This window comes from Amblyomma mixtum, chromosome 3, assembly GCF_055824585.1.
Source record: "Amblyomma mixtum isolate Tamu chromosome 3, ASM5582458v1, whole genome shotgun sequence".
Taxonomy (NCBI): Eukaryota; Metazoa; Arthropoda; class Arachnida; order Ixodida; family Ixodidae; genus Amblyomma; species Amblyomma mixtum.
Window position 1 is genome coordinate 238,525,559 of NC_143014.1, and position 20,434 is coordinate 238,545,992.

At 44.5% G+C, this 20,434-nt stretch overlaps 1 protein-coding gene across 4 annotated transcripts in view; it reads left to right on the forward strand.

The window, feature by feature from the left end:
• The first annotated feature begins 451 nt into the window (after positions 1-451).
• LOC149354110 (uncharacterized) overlaps positions 452-20,434 on the forward strand; it is a 58,556-nt gene continuing 38,573 nt past the window's right edge. For 3 of the 4 annotated variants that reach the window (XM_089583061.1, XM_089583063.1, XM_089583062.1), the window contains exons 1-4: positions 452-1,004; positions 18,180-18,240; positions 19,676-19,826; positions 20,226-20,337. In XM_089583061.1, coding sequence (XP_089439187.1) covers positions 19,825-19,826; positions 20,226-20,337 — 114 coding nt within the window. In that variant the 5' untranslated portion in view covers positions 452-1,004; positions 18,180-18,240; positions 19,676-19,824. Of the gene's footprint in view, positions 1,005-2,116; positions 2,146-18,179; positions 18,241-19,675; positions 19,827-20,225; positions 20,338-20,434 lie in introns of all 4 variants that reach the window. The other variant, XM_089583064.1, reaches the window with a different exon arrangement.

A 20,434-nucleotide genomic window follows, 5' to 3' on the forward strand; every position in this document is an offset into this window, starting at 1 on the left:
CATGCGCCATACGCTATATCAAATTGAGATTTTGCGTAGTACGTTCGCGTTCCGTACGCTTTTTTTGCTCTCTTTCGAATTTCGCGCGTGTGCTTTGTCAAATGGCTTTGTCAAGATGGCGGCGCCCAAGCCGTCCGCTTCGGTGAGAATTCGTCAGTGTTATTGGGTTTTTAGGCATATTCTTTGCCTTGAAATGACAAACATGATATTCGCTTTGCCTCCTCGCACCAACAGCGGAACGAATGAGAGATAAACTTCCTCTATTTTCGATTCTGTTTAACGATTCCGCCGTTCTTAACTCAAACAAGACTCCGCCGACTGTGGATCGGCTTGATTTGGATTTTCAAGCTAAGGCAGTCATAGTCAAATGTAGCCGTTTCGGTGGTTGGCAGAAAGGTGCAAAATAACTCCACATGATCTTATCAAAAACGTTGTTCGGTTAAGTTACCTAAAAAATTAGGCCCTGGCTGGACTGAATTAGCCATGGTACTAGCTTTGCTTTGCTAAGTGCGAATCACAGCGCATAAAATATTTTCAGATTTCAACACCAGATGGCGCTACTGCAGCCTGCGCGTTCAGGTCAGCATACAATGAACTAAAAGTGCTCATGCAAATTCCACTCTAACTTCCCGCGAAATGTTTGCTTATAACGCACATAAGCGCTCGTACGCTATATTAAAAGTTTCAAATGACTGTGGCTACTATAGTGGCTATTAGTGGCTATTTACCATTTGGCTTGACTTGACTAAGTTCTTGAATCGGCAGAATGTCGCCTGTGACTTCCTTCGGTGGTTTTTGCTTTCGGCTGCTTTAGCGTTTCGAGTCCTGCAGTCCACATCGCTTCGGTTTCTCAAATTGACAGTCGTGTCAGCATTCAGTTACAGCGAAGCTTTTGACGAGCAGAAGCAAGAGGAGCCTGTGGCAGGAGGAGACGAATGGCCGGATTGCGGTGAACTTGTGCAGCGCGTTTTCTAGCCGGTGATGTTGACGATAAGATATGCAAGGTAATGATTTTCGTTACTTGTTAAGAACAGTTAATCTCCTCTCTTGAGACCAGGTACAAGAAGCCCCCGTGAAGCTTGTAATTGTAATACGCCTGTTGGTGCGAAAGGAAGTCTTTGAGGGGCTCGGGAGACCTGCATTGCCGTTGTATGCATTTTTTTTTATTTGCACACAGCTCGGAAACATGCGGACAAGCGGTATTAACAGGCCTGCAATCTAGACTAGGCAGGCTACTGGGGCCAGCCTGATATTGCTAGAAAAACCAGCCTAAAGTTCGAGCGCACATTGCCGACTTTATTTACACTGTGAAGCAGTCAATGAGGACGTGTCATTTGCTAGTTGAGGTGAGCACAAGTAGCAGGTTACCGATCATTTTCCGCTGTGAAGCCGGACTTTCCGATGCCGAACAGCTATACTAAAGATACAGTAAAATGTGGCATTGAAAGCAGAGAAAGGCCCAACCGAGTAAGGTGTTCGCGCAAAGCTGTGTGCGTCTTGGCCAACACTGCGGCTGCGTTCAGCTAGAGCACTGGCGTTTAATGACGTCAGTGATTGTACTGAGGCTGTTCAAGAAGCTCATTTCCTGCGTTGTTTAAAGGTGGCAAGTGAACACTACAATGGCTCCTCTGTCTCGCTGCCATTGTGAATGACAGGCCTCTCACATTGAAGAAAATGATTGAAAATTTTCACTTTCCATGTCATGCTCTCAGCAATTCCGCCAAAGTGCTCAAAGAGGTTAATTCAAATTGAGGCAGATGTAACCATTCAGTCCTCCTAGTGAAAAACAGCCCTGGTGTTATTTTCAGTGCAAAATGGTTTACCACCTTATTCGGCAAAAAGTTTTCTTGTGCTCAGTACTGAACCATTGCTATATGAAAGCATTTGTTCCTAACCTGGTCGTCATAAAAATTCGGACTCATGTCTTGAGTGATTTATTGGTGGGTGGCCTTGATACCTTAGAGGTGTAGACACTTCAAATTTTTCTTTGTGTATTTGTGCTTTGGAGTTGTGTAAGGCATCAGTAAACATGAATCACTGCACGAAATTTGCCCACACTCAGTAAATAATTTCTAATCGGATTTATCTTGCCACACAGTTCCTGTATTGGTTTCAGGTTGCCGAACAATGGTTGCAACGTCACAAGTGAGTATAAGATCACGTGAGGCCCACAAAAACTGCTCGATATTAGCTCCTTGTCCAATTGCTGTCATTCTGGCTTCTGAAGCAACTTAGCATAAGTTTACAGGAATGAAATATACAAAGCAGTGAATATATTGCAGCTTTTGTATACGTCATTTGATTTCATGTACACCTATGGCGACAGAACCTTCGTTCGGCAGCCTGGAACGGAAGCTGCAGGACAAAAGAAAATCTATTAAAAATTATTTATTGAGTGCTGGCGATTTCCATCCTATTACCCATGTTTACTACTGTCTTATGCACAGTTCCAGTGCAAACTATTTGCAAGGGGGTTTATTACAATCCGAGAAAATTTCAATTTAGTCGGTCTGATAGTCAGTTATTGAGAAAAGGTTCAAAAATTTTGAAAAGGGTGATTTTGAGAAAAATGCAATTTTATGTTTGCACATATACTACAGCAGTTGCACCAGCAGAATACATGCACTTGTTGACTTTATTGGCATCTCCTCCGAAGCCTTCATGTTTATTCTCTCTGACGTTTCTTGCTCTCGGAGGAACTTCAGAACTCAGCAACAAGCTCCTTGGCAGCAGCAAGGCAACACGCTGCTTGGCAAGCTGATTGAGACAAACTTCTCGGCTTACACTTGATTGGATGCTATGTATATTTAAAACTGCACTTTCTGCTGTATCATCGCCATAGATATATTACATCACTGCAAGTTGCAGTCTTCAACCTGTCAGTCCCAAGAAATGTTGTTCGTTGTTTTAGGACAGCGGTATCAAATCAGCTGATTCATTTATTCGGTGGTTTTGAGTGTCCTGCCGTGGAGTCACTTTCTTAGATGACCTGGCAGTAATAAAGCCACAAACGCTGGCCTAGCTGCTTGTAGAACAGCAGTTGGCAGGCTGTTTCTGTGGTAGTAGGCCTCCGGATTGCCTTCACCGAGGGCTCGGACACCGTTTTTGAGAAACCAGCACTTCGACAATCTGGCTTGTTACTGTGAAACTTCCTCCTACTCATCTACTACGTAGGCACTGTCACCATGATGAAGCAAAGTGATCACAACAAAAACCTGTGACGACTAGGCTTCAGTGCTCTACAAAAGCATTTTTATGACAAAACTTTCAATTAAACTGATTTTAAAAAAAAAATACAGAACTTGAACATCTTTGTTATAAAAAAATTACATGCCCACAAAAAAGATGATTGAAAAAAAACATGTAACCAAAATGCCTTTTTAAATACCATGAGGTGCAGTTTTCAACACGGCGTCGAACCGGAATTTTTTCGGGTTCAGTTTAAGTTCGGGTTTACACTTTTTGGGTTCATTTCAGGGTTCAGCTCCTGAGCGACATTCCATTCCGGTTCAAAACGGTTCGGACTATTGAACCGGTTCAAACGGGTTCAGGATAAAAAAAATTAGAACGTAGATGAGTTTTAATCAACCAAGCTTGCTATGCTGTTTACTCTTTTCTGGCACATCGATATGTAAAATAAAAAATGCAAAAATTTTTTAAATGCGAGATGTTCTCACTTTACACACTTTATTTATTGTCTGCGGCCAAAAGGCGAATTTACGGCAAGAGCCGCAAAATTAAATGAACTCTAAATTAGTGTAATTCATTTTAATTAATGCAAATTATTGCTAGCTGGTCACCACTATTCGTACTTATAATTTTTGATAGGTGGATATACAGTAGTGAACGAAAAAATTTATTTCCATTTTTTTTATATTCAGAATATCATGAAAACAAGCTACCAATTTGCTATTTCTGAGTACAGTTTGATGCAGTAATGTCCTTTTCATTTTGCAGGAGTTGCATGGTGCACTGTCTCGTTTCAGTTCCTTTTTTATGTTTGTCCTTTCATGGGCTGTTTCCATTTCATTAACTTTTCATATGTTCTAAATTATTATTAACTTTCTGCCACTTTCAAGTGATGTGGTGTGTGGGAACATGGACCACTGTACATGTTTATAAGAAATGGCCTAGATGTAAGAGTTGCCACGACTGCTCAAATGGTAATTATCCATGGCCACAACTCTGGGATGAAACATTGTCGTCTTTGAGTGGTTTTCAGAGTAACGGAGTCAGTCAAAGAAATCCCATAGGAATCTTTTCGCCGTCGGAAAGCGCGCAAGCAGCCGCCAACTAACTGTCGAGTTAATCTTTCATTTTCTATAATCTACACCAACGCACGCAGTTTCCTTCCAAAGTGCGAAGCCTTGTCTAATCTCCTTTTATCTTCTGGCAGCAACATATTAATCCTAACGAAACGTGGCTATCAAGCGACGTCAGTGATACTGAAGTTTTAGATGACTTACCGAATTTTACCGTTTATCGAAAAGATCGTCAGGGCAAACGCGGAGGAGGTGTTCTTATTGCTATTAACAACCAAATTTCGTGTTCCCTTGTTAACATAACTTCAGATCTAGAAATATTATGGATAAAATGCAGCGCTTCTCCGGAAACCGTTCTGCTTGGCGTGTGCTACAGGGCCCCTAACACCAACCCATTATTCGCTCCTAAACTAAACGATTCTCTAGATCAAATTACGAAGAAATACCCCACTGCACAAGTTGTTCTCTTTGGAGACTAACTTCCCGAGTATAGATTGGCAAAATGTAGGCCCACTAACAGCAGGTAACTCTGAAGCTAGAGATTTTGTAAATGTTTGTTTAAATTTTAACTTGAGGCAAATGGTGCTCGAACCAACTCGCGTTACGCACGAATCTTCAAACATCCTAGATTTAATACTCACCAACGACCCTGAAAGCTTATCATCAATTACATACCTGCGCGAAGTCAGCGATCATAAGGTTATTCATGCCACGTTCAAGTTTTCCCCCACCTCCCGCCAAACGTTCATGAAAACCATCCGCTTATACGATAAAGGAAACTACGAAGCAATCAATAGCGAACTAGAAGCTTTTCTGCCTTATTTCCAATCAGTATTTCATCACCGGACTCTCATTGATAACTGGTCACTCTTCAAAAACAAGATAAACGAACTATCACGCAAATTCATTCCCCGTATCAGCTTTCGTGGAAACCGCCAAAAACCATGGTTCTCACACGATCTTAAAAGATTAGAAAGAAAAAAAAAACGACTTTATAACACTGCGAAATGGAATCGAAGTGCCGATGCATGGGAACGCTGCTATACAGCTGAAGAAACATATTATGCTGCAGTTCGATCCGCCAAACATGCCTTTTTTCAAAAAGATCTACCAAAAATCCTAACCAATAACCCCAAGAGGTTTTGGGAAATAATAAACCCCCAAGCAACATACAACACACCCATTAAAAACGCCACTGGTGAGGAAGCCACTGATGATGAAGGTGCTGAATTATTTAACCGTGCTTTTGCGACCGTCTTCACAGACGAAACAAACACATCACTACCCACTCCGCCTACTGTAACACTACCAACAATGCCATCCCTTGACATCACAGTGCAAGGCATAACTAACCATATTGACAGAATAAAACTTTCATCAGCTGCTGGAGTGGACGAAATCAACTCCAAAATACTGAAAAACACCAAACACATTTCAGCCATATACCTTTCATTATTGTATTCGCAATCGCTTTCAGCAGGAATGCTACCGGATGACTGGAAGGTTGGGAGGGTCATTCCGGTCCACAAGTTAGGTCTAAAGGACTCTCCACTGAATTACCGCCCCATCTCCTTAACCAGTGTGCCTTGCAAAATCATGGAACATGTCATCTATTCCCATGTCATAAACTTCCTAGATTCTAACAACTTTTTTCATCCAGCTCAGCACGGGTTTCGTAGAGGACTCTCCTGCGAGACCCAATTGGCAATCTTCACTTTCGATCTGCATGCTAACCTCGACCGCAACCTACAGACCGATGCATTATTTTTAGATTTCGCGAAGGCTTTTGACAAGGTACCACACCAACGCCTATTAAACTATCCTTTTTAAATTTGCACCCTAATATTCTAGACTGGATTAAAGAATTCCTAGCTAACCATTCTCAGTTTGTTTCTATTAACAATCATAACTCAAGCACTCTACCTATAACATCCGGCGTTCCGCAGCGATCTGTGCTCGGCCCGCTTTTATTCTTAATATATATTAACGATCTGGCGCCACAAGTATCGTGTAACATTCGCATATTCGCCGACGACTGTGTAATTTATCGTACCGTTACTAACATTTCTGATCAACTGGCTCTTCAAAATGACCTCAACCGCGTCCATGAATGGTGTGACCTCTGGCTAATGACACTAAACGCTAAAAAATGCAAACTCGTCTCATTTCACCGTCAACGCAACCCCCTTATTTTCTCCTATACAGCTGCCAACTCATCTATCGAAAGCGTCCAATCGTTCAAGTACCTTGGTGTAACACTCTGTAGCGATCTTTCTTGGCGAACACACATTACCACAATCATATCATCTGCTAACAGATCCCTAGGATTCCTAAAACGTCATTTTCGTCATGCACCGCAACACGTGAAACTTCCAGCTTACAAAACCCTTATTAGACCTAAACTCGAATACGCAAGTCCCATCTGGAATCCACACCAAATATACCTAACAAATGCACTCAAATCAGTTCAAAACTGCGCCATTCCCTTCGTTCATTCTGCATATTCATATACGATCAGCGTTTCATCTCTAAAGAATAATTCCGGTCTCGAAAGCCTTGAAACTCGCCGTCGCGTCGCCTGCATGTGTTTGCTCCACAAATTTTTCCATAGAACTCTGAATCAAACACTTTACATTTCTCATCCGACCCACATATCTCACCGCACTGCACACACGTTCACACACACCCGTTCACAACCGTACAGGTTCACAGTTCACAGCCAGCTCACATTTCAGTTTCACGGGCCGCCTGTTGGCTATAGTTACCGAGATCGGTTGAGACTTAATACTACAAGAAGGTTAGAAAAGTGATGTGCTGCCTCTTCATTTGTTGTCTTGCCAATTTTGGGGGCATGCAGGCAAAAGCGTTGAAACAAAAGAGGCTCGCAAAGTAGCATTTGATTTAGTTTTTAGCATTATCTCAACTCCTGCAGATGCTGAAACAGAAGCAGGATGGGATAACCAATTGAACTATAATTTTTTTATTTCAAAATGTGAATAGATGGGCTAAAATTTCCGGTCCCTACTCATTTAAAAATTCCCACATGCTGCTGGACTGCTTTAAGTGCGAAGAAAAACAGTTGGTGACAGGCTTTCTGCAGACATTTGTGAGCCTGCAGAGTGCTCTTTTGTCTTCCAAACTTGTAGAAATGCTTTCTGTATAACTAAGGCTAAAAGACTTGAAAGGGCATATTTAGGCCTACCATCCCATTTCTTCTTTGATGGCAGTACTGTACCTTGTGCAAAAGTAATTGTGTGTTTTAGTTGTGAGTGGCAATCCCATTGTTGGTGTAATAAAAGGCACCAAACATCACCTTCTCAAAATGCAAAAGTATTGACGCCAAGACACTGCAGATATTTGCTACATGTAAGCATGTTTTCTGGTTCTACAGCGGATTTGCATCGTCACCAAAATATTATCCCCAGAGAGTATTAAACGTGCACTAAAGCTAACATGGTGAAGGCTTATTCACAGGTATGGATAAATGTTAACTGCGGCTCACTGTACTGTTCATTTCTTTTCCAGACATACTTGTATTTCAAGCAACTGACAACTTCCTTTCAGGAATAATTTCATCACTACTTGATGTGTCTGCAATAGTAACGTCCAGAATAAGGACCTTTTCAAAGATACAGGACTGCTGGAAGATCTCTTTTATTGTTTTGTTTTCGGATAAGTTGTGTCAGCGCACATCTTGCTCTTGCACGTCATGCACGTCTTACATTTCTCAGTCTTTCTTGACCCTTGGAGAACTACAAAAGCTTCCTTGAGGTGCCGAGGAATGCCATGCCTCTTAGTTTCTACCCTTCGTGCTGCACACGTATGCATACAGGAAATGAAGATGCGAGAGAGCCTGTTAGAATACTCAAATTCAGCGAATAATGACTGGCCATATAGTGAGAACCTATAAAGCAGTTATTGCGACTAGTCCGAAAGTAAGGAGAGTAAAGCAAAGCTCTAGGTTCACGCATGCTTGAATATAGACACTTGAGGTAACCCAGTAAGAACTTGGTGGTTCTATAGAAGACAGTTTGAGAATCCGTGAAGGCATGTATACACTTACAAGCAGTGGCTGGCTTTCTGTGCATCTATAAAAATTGGGAGTTCTTCTGATATCCCACCAGACAGTAGCGTCTTTGGAAATTGAAATATAAATTGCACTTCCTGTGCACCCATCTATACACAACTTGAACACAGGAGCGTGCTCTCTGGTTACAGTTCAGCTCTGTAAAAGTGCCACACAGATGGGAAGTCCACGTTACTGTACATATGTGCGAAGAGTAGCAATTGTGGCAGCTCGCTGAACCTGCTCAACAGCTTGCATTTATCCACAATATGCCAAAAACATGTTCAAGTTAGAAAGTAACAACCGTCTTAGTGCATGTCCCAAGGCATGCCCCTGGATAATAATACTTACTAACAAATGGCACATTCAAACTGTGTGACAAACTTTCTTTTTCAAGATGCTCGTGTCTGGTGTTGACTCCTGCTTATTCCATTCATCCTAAGAATAAGCCAACCATACTGAGTGGTTTGGGCTGAGACAGGCATCGTTTTACAAGCCGTACAGTACTAACTCGTCCAAAAATAGCGGAATCTTCCATTGCTTTTATGGCCACCTCTCCAGGCATTACGCACGCTTAAAGCACCATACGCGAGAGTAAAGGCAAAGGCTGTTGAGAAATAGAATGCCACAGGAGGAGGATAGATAAAGCTGACCAGCCAGAATTTCAGTAAAGCAGGAAACCTGTTGAACCAAACGAACGTGCACTTGGACAGTGCCACCACAAATGGAAAGTTCGATGAGCCCAAGACAAGCACAACTGTTCAGTTAACAACAGCATCCACAGTGACTGCCTTAGATGTAATAAACTCCGAGGAATTAGCAAGGTTACGGATGGGATTAAAGAACGATTTCCCAGTTTCGCGATGGTTGAGGTGAAGTAAATAATAGACCACTCTACCTTTATCATTATGTGCGGCTACTTTTCTTGTAGACTTATCTACGCGTTTGGATAGATAAGTCTTCTTGTACAATCCGAGCACAGCACTCTTCCTTCGTGGCACCAAGCATGCAAACTCCGATCCTTGACAGTCGTGCGGTCCTCGTCGTTGAACGTGTTATTAATGCACTTACTTTGCTCCCGCTATCTCCTTGTAAATGAAAAGGAACGCGTCGCAGAGGCAGTCGTGCCAGCCAGAGATCATGAAGTAGCCGAAGTGGCCTGAGCGGCGGACGACACGAACGGCATTCAACATGTTTGTAATGCACTAGCTGTACTCCCGCTATCTCCTTGTAAACGATAAGGAACGCGTTACTGAGGCAGTCGTGCCAGCCAGACAGCACATTACGAAGGAACGCGTCACAGAGGCAGTTGTGACAGCCAGACAGCAAAATACGAAGGAGTGCGTCACAGAGGCAGTCGTGCCAGCCAGAGAGCACGAAGTAGCTGAAGTGGCCTGTGCGGCGGACGACGCGAACGGCCATTTGCCTGCAAAGCGCGAACAGAGTTGGCGTCTCAATGTTTCAACGCCGGATGTGACGTTGCAGACAATTGGCGCAACTAGCAGCCGAATGCGGCTACGTACGCTGAAATGGAAATACGCGGCCGGGATCGAACCCGTGTCTTTGGCGTCAAAAGTCGAGCGCCATAACCACTGAGCCACCGCGGCGGCAAAACGGAAATTTCTATGCAGAAGGCAGTGCATGGGAGAAATTTGGAACCGAAAGCGCCGGAAGTAGCTGGCAGACGATTTTCCCATGGCTGTTTGCCGGCGCCCTGGCAGACAAGTTATAAATTAATCCAAGAATCATATTTTCACATTGTCTGGTGACCATTGACCGCCAGTTAATGCCAAAGAGATTGTGAGTTTCACTCCAAGGTCATCTTGCAAGGCATGATAATACACACAAAGCAGGTGCATGGCATTTTACCGTTGTATTGTGTACTTCTGCACAATAAACAAAACGAACATTGCCAGCAACACAAAAAACTATGCCGCCGCGGTGGCTCAGTGGTTATGGTGCTCGGCTGCTGACCCAAAAGACGCGGGTTCGATCCCGGCCGCGGCGGCTAGAATTTCTTTGGAGGAGAAATCCTGGAGGCCCGTGTACTGTGCGATGTCAGTGCACGTTAAAGAACCCCAGGTGGTCGAAATTTCCGGAGCCCTTCACTACGGCGTCTCTCAGCCTGAGTCGCTTTGGGACGTTAAACCCCATAAACCAAACCAACCACAAAAAGCTGTCTGCGTAAGGCTGTTAACAAGTTATTTTATCAGAATAGCGCTTCATTAAAAAAGAACAAAAGAAAAGAAGAAATGTTTAAAACTAGAAAAATAACATTGTTTTGATGCAATTCGCGAGTCAAATGAAGGACGAGAGTTGCTACGAAGTCTGGCCACATTGGGCAGCAAGGCGGACTGGGCAGTGCTGCACTGTAACTGGGCTGAAGATGCCTCAGCCACCTCAGCTACAGCAGCTGATCTCACTGTCTGCCGACCATCCAGGACAGCTGGAGCTATGCTTCAACGTGAAGAAGTCAGCTGTGTTGCGCTTCGCGGGCAACAAGACCGGCGTCTCCACGGTGCATCTGCCAAGCGGAGAACCCATACCGCAGACCCCCGAATACCGCTATCTTGGCGTCACCATTAGTGCCCAGGGAGGCGTATACGCTGCACACGAGGAGCGTGTACGACTCTCCTCCCAGCGCGCCTGCTCCATTCTGTGCAGACGTCTGTGGTGGTGTAGTCGATATGTGATGGTGTGTGAGCTGTGGAAGGCCGCTGCTGATTCCAGCTGCTGATTTTGACAGTCGATGCCTTCCATTTCCTTGTTATATTCCACTATAACTTTAGGTTTTAGCACAGGCTCGTTACCTTTGTGCTGTCTCTTTCCAGTGTCAATGATTTCGGCTGCACTGTGGCAAGACGAAATCACTGTGACAGGTTTTTGGTCCTGCCACTGAAGCGCCATGATTCCATTAGAAAACATGTTCTCGCACTGACCTTTCTTCAGACACAATCCTTTAAACTTTTTCAGCATGTTTTTCCTGTTCAGTCGCTCTGGTCCCACAGCGATGGAGCCACCATTTTTGATCGCCAAGAAAAGCTTGGGTGACGAATACCAGTTGTCCAAGTAAATGGTGTGGCCATCAGCGAGCCTATCACCAATCAGGCCAATGACAACAGCTTCACTGCACAACATTGAAGAAGTTGCGTCTGACTTCGTGTTTTGCCCGGTGTATATAGAAAAATTCAGGCAATAACCACTGGAGGACTTGCAAAGCTCATAAAACTTTATCCCAAAACGCGCATGCCGGATGGGTTGAATTGCACATATTGCAGGCGTCCGCAGAATTTCATGAGACTTTCATCCACAGCAAGGCCCTCTTCAGCAGAGTACGCGCTTTCGGAAGCTTTCAGCAGATACTCAATAATTGGACGAAGCTTACGCAGCCTATCATCAGAGCTTGTGGCTTCCACATGACAAAAATGAAGATCTTTTGACAGCTGCCAAAACCGCTTCTGTGGCATCACTTCTCCAAAAATTGAGGTTCTGATCACACTTCTTTCTGACCAGTGCGCGTGTATCGAGCTTTTCAATCAATCAATCAATTTTATTTTCTTAAAGACCCTTTTTGAGGGGCATTACATAAGGGGTGGGTACAGCGTTTGGTGAGACAAAGTAATCATGCGTTATGATGATGACAAAAAGCTGTTAGCTGTGCTCGCGAAGTACGCGGGACAGGTTATTGTTGCAATGTCAGCGGGAAGGCCATTCCAGTCCGCAGCGGTGCGAGAAAAAAAATGACGCTGCGAAGGTGACGGTGTGTGCACGTGGACGGCTGATCTGGAGTTGATGGAGAGTTGGGTGAGATATGCGTGCCGGAGGGACCATGTAGGGTTCAGTTCGTAGATGGCTGTAAAATAACTTGTGAAATAATAAGACTGGCTGCGCGGCAGCGCAGCTCGAGTGGCTGTATGCCTGAAAGCGATTTCAGATACGTAACACTCGTGCTGTAATGGTATGAAGAATGAATAAATCTGACGGCGCGGTTTTGCAAAACTTCTAATGCGTTGGTAAGATAAGCTTGATGTGGATGCCAAATGGGTGATGCGTATTCTAATTTTGATTTCACAAGTGCTTCGTAAGCTGATAACATGCATGGGCGCATTGCGAAGATGACGTTTTAGAAAACCAAGGGATTTGTTAGCTGAAGAAATGATGTTATATGCGTTTTGCTGGAGAGGTCAGCGCACAAGGTTACGCCTAAATATTTGTATGATTCTACTGGCAGCACGGAAACGGAGTCGATGTGATTGAAGGGCACGAGCGGGTTACGGTGGCAATGATGTTGCATTTGTGAGGGTTAAGCTCCATTAGCTAAATTTTACACCAATCCTGAATTTGTTTTGGAGAGATGATTGATCAGAATTGTTATTAACTGTTTCATAAAGAACACAATCGTCAGCAAACATGCGAATTTTACAGGACACATGCGAGGGCAAATCATTTATGTATAATAAAAACAAAAGGGGACCTAGTACGGAACCTTGAGGGGCGCCAGATGTTACAGGAAGGAAGTTGGAAGTGTGTTCATTTACAAAGACAGACTGAGTGCGGTTAGCTAAGAATTCTTTAATCCATGCAACAACATTAGGATCGATATTAAGGTTAGCTAACTTGTACAACAGGCGTTTGTGGGGAACTTTATCAAAAGCTTTTTTAAAATCAAGAAATATAGCGTCAGTTTGCAGGTTAAGATCTAGGTTGGCATGCAAGTCATGAATAAAAAGGGTTAGTTGAGGGTCGCAAGAAAAGCCTTTCCGGAGCCCGTGCTGTGCAGGATGAAAGAAATTGTTCGAATTCAAGAAGGCAATTACATGAGAAAATATGACGTGTTGCATTAGCTTGCAAGGCATACTTGTTAAAGAAATGGGGCGATAATTTAATGGAGAATTTGTGTTACCGGATTTGAAGACTGGAATGACCTTCCCATTTTTCCAGTCATAAGGAAGTTGGCCAGGAGAGAGTGACTGCTGGAATAGCAAACACAAATAACTGGCACTAGTGAGTTCAGTATTCTTAAGAAATTTGGCATTGACATTATCGAAACCGGCAGAAGATGAAAGTTTCATTTTATCGATTAGCGACAGAATTCCCGACGTGTTAAATTCAACAGGCGACATGAAGAAAAGTGTTTGGCACAGGAATTGGGGCATCGGATTCATTAGTGAACACTAATTGAAATGCAACATTGAACATGTGAGCACACTCTGCATGACTAAGCACGTCTCCCGCTTCATTTTTGATACTGATATCACCCTTGTGTTTTCGGTTGATGGTGTCCCAGAATTTTCGAGGATTAGTATGTAGTATTCTGGGCAAGTTCTTGTTAAAAAAGGAATGTTTGGCGTTCCGAGCAGATGAATTATATGCCTTTATGGCTGCGTAATACTTGTCCCAGGCCGCCTGGTTAGTTTTTGTTTTGGCTGCATGAAAAAGACGCTTCTTTCTATTCTCCAAACGTTTTAGCATTTTAGTGAACCATGGCTTCTGTGAATTCTCTCGGAAGGTGAACTTAGGAATGAACTGATCAGTTAGTTCAGTAATTTTCTTCTTAAATATAGTCCAATTTTCTTCGATAGGCTGAATATGAAAATTAGTTCGCAAAGACTGAAAGAAGGCGTCCAGTTCACGATTAATCTCTGCGTAGTCACCCTTATCGTACAAACGGACTCTCTTTTTAAAAGTTTGGTTCCGAAGCTGAGTTAAGGCTATATCGGCATGAATTACTTCATGATCGCTTATTCCAGGAAGAATCGTGAGTGACTTAACACTTTCGGGATGACTGACGAGTAGTAGGTTTAATGTGTTAGTGCTCGTTTGTGTTATTCTTGTTGGTGCTGAGATAACTTGTGTAAGGCCAAAGTTCAGGCACACTTCTATAAAATTCTTGGCTTCCACCGTGCCTGATGCTGAAACAGTACGTGTTAGTACTGCATTCAATATCCGGGAAATTAAAATCACCAAAAAGAAGTATATGCGACTTGCGATATTTAGCAGTAAGTTCACACAGCAAGTTATTAAGTTTCTCTGAAAAGTCCGGAGTACAGAGCGGGGGCCTGTAACAAACACCGAGAAGAACCGACTGAGGAGGACAATGGCAGAAAAGCCACATTATTTCAAGATCAGCCGAAATGGAAATGATTGAAAATGGTAAATAATTAGAAAAACCAATGAGTATTCCTCCGCCACGAGACCTCTGACGGTCCTTACAAAAAAGCTTCAAGTTAGACAAGTCTGCCAGGACCTCATTGTCGTTAATTTCGCTAGTCAGTCATGTTTCAGTTAGTACGAGGATGTTGCTATTGGACGAATGATCAAGACCCGAGATTTCTTTCCACGTAGAAAGAAAACTGTGGACATTAGTGAAAACTACGGAAAAAGAAAGAGTAGACTGGGGTGATTGCCGGGACGCGGGCGTGGGGTGAGGCTGTGGGGTGCTTTTTCCAGATGGTTGCTATATTTCCTTAACAGTTTTCGAGGATTCGTCATAAACGTACCGTGCGCGGCTGATAAACAGGGTTTTGTAGCTCAATTTATGAGCCATAGATTTGGTTTTTGCAAAGGTGATAAGCTGTTTTTGGGCCTTCCTAACGGCAGGCGAGAAGTCTTCACCGGCGCTATATACAGTATCTTTGAATTTTTTTCCATTGGACAGAATATTCAGCTTAGTTTTGTGGGAGTGAAATTTTACGATTATTGGTCTGATTTTGCCAGCTGTGTGACGGCCAAGGTGATGCGCACGCTCAATATTCTTTGGATCAACTGTTATATCTAAGGTACCGGAACAAAGATGGATTACAGCTTCCTCAGATTGTGCGTAAGTTTCTGCAGGGTTGTTATCAGGGATACCATAAAGTATTACATTGTTCAGACGTGACCGGTTCTCAGCGTCGTCAACACGAGCCTCAACATTTTTTATGTGAGCACACAATTCTGTTGTCGCTGTCTCCATCGAGTCGAGTCGCGACTGCAGCTCAGTGATAAGTTGGTTTTGTGCCTCAAGGATACACATGCACGCTGTTAAGTCTGCGAATGCCGTGTCAGTAGCCGTAACTTGTTTTTCATGTCTTGTATCTCTGAGAGCAGTGTAGATTGCCCGGAAGACAAGTTTCTTTAGCTCAGCAAGCACAGTTTCAGAATCAGGTCCCGGGTTTGTTTCAATGTCCCCAGCCAAAAGTAACAAGGATCGAATAACCTGAACGCATTCAACACCAATACAGATATAGCTCTGTGGGCTCGGCAGCTGTAGTAAGAGATAATTGCTAGTTTTCTTAGCAAATAGACCGTAGAAATTACCAACCTGCATGATGAAAGGGAAACAGTTAGACTGTGCGGTTGCACAGCCACCGAGCCCACAGAGTGGCGCGTACGGGCGTTGCTCCTTTATAGCTTCCGCTGTTGATGTCGCTCGCAGTTCCGCTTGCCAGGGGTAGGGTAGTGTCCAGTGCTGCCCGAGGGGCGCTCCGGGAAATGGCGAGATGATGACTGCAGTGTTGCAGCAGGGGCTGTTGTTGTTTCTGGCATTGGCATGCGTGGAAAGCACTGCGGTTCCAGGGCGCGCAGACAGCAGGGCGGGGATGGCCACGCGAACGATGAACAGAAAAATGTGCATGATGAAGGCGAAAGGGCTAGACTGTGCGGTTGCAAAGCCACCGAGCCCACCTCTTGACTCATCAAGATACACAGAACAATGTAAAGCTTCACCTCTGCTGTTGTTGTCGGGAACCATGGAGGGTCTGGCTTTGAAAGCTGGGTCTCTCTTGCAAAATCGTTTGTGAACTCGCAAACGGATTCCCACATCTTATTATTTAGTAGGGCATTTAAGGATTCTAGAGGAGAACTCGTGCTTGTCAGGGCCCCATTCATGCGTCGTTTCAGCCCAGGTGATCCTATAAATGGAGCTCTTCTTACTTTTTCGGCACTGTCATTGTCTTTCCAGATCCATTCAACCATTTTTGTATGCTTAGCCATCGAGGCACACGGGCTGTCTTCATGTGATTCTGGCTGAGAACCACTGTCCGGGTCGCTGTCATCCTCGGACATGTCCTCGGACGACGGCTCAGACGAGTCATACTCTTTGTTAGATATGTCACCGCCATTGCTATCGAAAAGAATGTCCAGAATTTCCGCATCAGAAAACCCGTGTCGCTCTCTGCAGCCAGCCGTTTTTTTTGGAGGGCTCAGCCGTCAACAAAACTCAAAAAACATAAAAAAAACGTTTCTAGCACTGGGACGTGCTGCCACCTGTTTCACAAACAAACAAGTATTTTTGTTACAAAACTACAAGCAGCACCATCCATTAACATCTTTGCAAAACACAAAATAAGAAGCGACCGTCATTTCGCCGGCTTTGGCAGCAAATGGGTTAAAGGGAGCAGACGCAATGGCGTGCTCACGTCCAACGGCTATGCGGCAAATTCGGTTTCTTTGCCCAGTCCAACAAGAGCACTGAAGAAACCGAACGCCAACCAAGCCGCAAAGTAAGGGCCTAGGTACAGGCTGCGGAAGCCGCTCACTGGCAATCTGATATGCAGAAGGCGACGCTTCAACTGTACCGCACGCAGAAAAAGGAAATCACCCTGGAGCAGTTGTACAACAACATTGGGGGCAGCGCTCTCCTCTTCGAGGCGCATGCTAGTGTGCTGCGCACACTCGTATACCGCGGCCACTTCGACCCCTCCACCGACGTGCAAGCCGCTATCTGCAGGGCCTGCGGAAAGCAAGAGAAGCTCCCGGAGCACATGGTGCTTCACTGCGACGGGTTGTCTCCTTCACATGCAGATGGCGCCACCTTCCCACGGGCATTGGTATTTGAGGCAGGCGAAGGGGAAGACGAGGGAGAGCGCGGTGCAAACAGGCGCACAACAACGAAAGCCGTGTCCATCACGAAGGCCCGATTACAACGATGGTGGCAGATGATGCGGCGGTGTCCTATTCCGCGAACTGAACTGACACAGACATAGTCGCGGTGCACATATGTTGTGACTTCTGGTTGCGTGTGCTTCGTTCTTTTTTTCTTCGGCTAGGACACAAATTTTGTGCCCACCCGCTACAAAGGGCTATGCCACAATATCATCATTATCATCACACCCATAGAGAAACATACTTACATTAGTATGTTTCTCTATGACACACCTCTAGAGCTTCTCTAGCTCACTTTAGCTCTATGGTCTCGCCGGTATCTGCTGCTGGGGGATATATTAGATTTCCTGTCGTGCGACTTCACCTCTTGTTGTTTTATAGAAGACGAACGCATAATTGAGGCCGAACATCTGATTTCGCCTGGTGTGTGTGTGTGTGAAGATTACTGCCTGGCCAGGTGCTGAGCTTCTATCCCGACTCGCCTAAGCAGCGGCCCTGACTGAGCTGCTACTCTTCGGAGCTTCTGTCCAGCTGCGGGTAGCAGCTAAGTACCTGGCGGTGTTGCGCTATCTTCTCCAATTTCTCGTTTTGTTGATTGTCCCTGCTCCTGTTCCAGGAAAACAAATTCTGAGGCTAGTTGGTTTATTGCATTCTTAAAGTTCTTTTAGCGCTCTGTCCTGTCTCTTGTCTTCACGTGTCGTCTTTTTGTGCGCTAAAAGGACCCCTGTTTCAGGGTGATTGGGAGCGGGACGAAGGCTTAATGCCTACCTCTTCTCCCGGCCAGGGGTTTTCCCCTTGGTCGGCCTCTCTTCCTCAGGACCAGCTCCCATTTGTCTTTTTTTGCAGTGGTGTTGCCAGCATTCCTGTCGCTTTACTCCCTTCCTATGGTGGCACAATCGGGTTAAACAACCCGGAGGCTGTACAGGCAGCCCTTCAAACTACATCACTGATGTGCGGCAGTTCAGCAGGGGTGAAATCTTGTGCAGGTCACCAGACAAGGATTGTGTAGAAGATCTGTTGAAGTGTACCGCCTTCGCCAACCACCCGGTGAGCGCATTCATACCGCCTGATCGAGTGTGCTCCAAAGGCTTAGTGCGGGGGGTCAACTCTCAGTTGAGCCCTTTGGAAACACTTGAGAACCTCTCATCTGCAGGCGTGGTTGCTGTCCATCGATGCAGCAAAATGGTTGGTTAGGGAGGGATTGTTGAAGTTTTCAGTTTAAAGTAGATTAGAATATTATATCTAACAAAGGAATCTCACTGATGCACTGATGTAATCATGAAGAGATTCGCTGACTAGCTTTAGGACATCCCCTGCCGTTTTGCCCCAAAGGAGAGAAGAACCAGAATTGAAAAAGGAAGCCCTAACTGAGCGAGTAGGATGTGTAAACAAGCTGTTTGCAGAGAAAGAAACTGCCGGTAGGAGATGAGAAAGTGATAAAGTGATTGAATTTCACCAAATGATCACTTGCGAAGGTTTGACAGAGAGAACCCTGATCGGCACAACTAAAGGTTAAATCATGGTACTCTGCAGTGCAAAAGGGTCACAGACACCTCTCATTGTCATGAACTGCACAAGCACACCAAGGGAATGCGAAATGCTGATGGTGTGCTGTAGCAAGGAGTGTGTCATGAATGAAGAAGTGCAGATGCAGGAAACATTGAAAGCGGGCTATTGTTAAGTGCACAGTGTTTGAAATAAACAAGGCCACAAGTCCGCAAAGGGCAGATATTGCTAAAAAATAAGCCATCGCATTAGAAGCAATGCCACCATGTCCAGGTACCCAGTGGAAACGCATTTTTTTAACATATGGCAGAATGAAGGGAACAGCTCAGAAGAGCATCCCTCGAGCCTCCAAGCGCTGTCAGCAATATGTCAAACGACCATTCTTTGTCTTTCACTTCACAAGATCAGGGCCATTGTGATCCTCAACTCGAAGTGTTTACCCATGTTACATGTATTAATATCACCTCACTGTACAGGTAAAAATGCACCATGCCGAAGCAACTCTGTAGACAAGAAAGACGTAGCAATTCAGTTTCATGCTCAAGTGGCCGTGAAGTCGACACAAGCAGCAGTTAAACCCAGGACCAGATCCTTTGGCATGCAAACAGACAACTCAAGAAATGAATTAGGTGCATGGTGACGCATTGCCAATGCATGCTTAGTGAAAATAATTTGTCTATTTTCTGCTATCTGTTTCTGAATCCAGTTTATTCCATTTTCAGTATTCTGTACAGTGCATTTACTACGTGGATGTGTGCTTCTCCATTGATGCATGATGATGAGGTTAATTAAGACATCAAAGTTGTTAATCCACTGGTATTGTTGTCTTTTTGCATACTACCAGCATCGAAATGCTCCCATTGTTGTTATGCATCAAACCTGCGGTGTTATGCTCAGTTGCACAGTTCCCTAGTGAGCCGAGTCACCAGAGAAGGTGCTTTTTGATATCATGGTGCTGTTATGATTGCCTTTACAGAATGCCAGACAGACCTTGATCCTGCTGACTTCTTGATGCGGACGAATGGAGACAGACGGTGCTCGACGTCACTGGCCTCAGAGCTGTCACTTCATTTTTAGGGTGACCCTCATGACAAATCATACCATCCCTCACTCGATGGTACAGCAATGTAAGTATTTCAGTTGCTTACTCTGAGCTACCTGTCATGGCAGCAGTAAAACTTCAAGTGATAGTGTAGCTTAGATGACTCAGCAACTTTATGCAGCAAGGCTTGGTATAGGAAGTGCTTTACCTGCTGCTGAACCACACTCCTTAGATAGCTGTAGTAGTGAGGTCATGCCCGCAATTGTATACATGCCTTATCATGCCTCGGCAGTATTTTCTTTTTTGTGCGTCAATTTATTTTAGTTTACTATGTGAGAGGCAGATTTGAAAAAGATACATTTACTTTCTTAGCAAAAACATTGTTGCATTGAGCATGAGGTGACTTGCGCTAATAAACTGCCTATAGAGGTTGAGCTCAGAAAGAGGCCCTGAAGTTGAACTGACAAAGGAAACTCTTTTACAGGTCAACTCGTGGGGCCTTTCTGAACAGGAAATTCCTTGTGTATGAGGCGTGCCTTTTGGAGTTGTTCAGGTTCTGCGGCATTTGTCGTGTTCCTGCTGAACCCACGTTAAAGGTGAGCAAGCTATCACGGTCATAGCTCCGCTCTCATTTCTCTGGCCATTCTTCATTTCTTCTTGCATTTATATGTTGCGAAGTTACATGGAGCATGG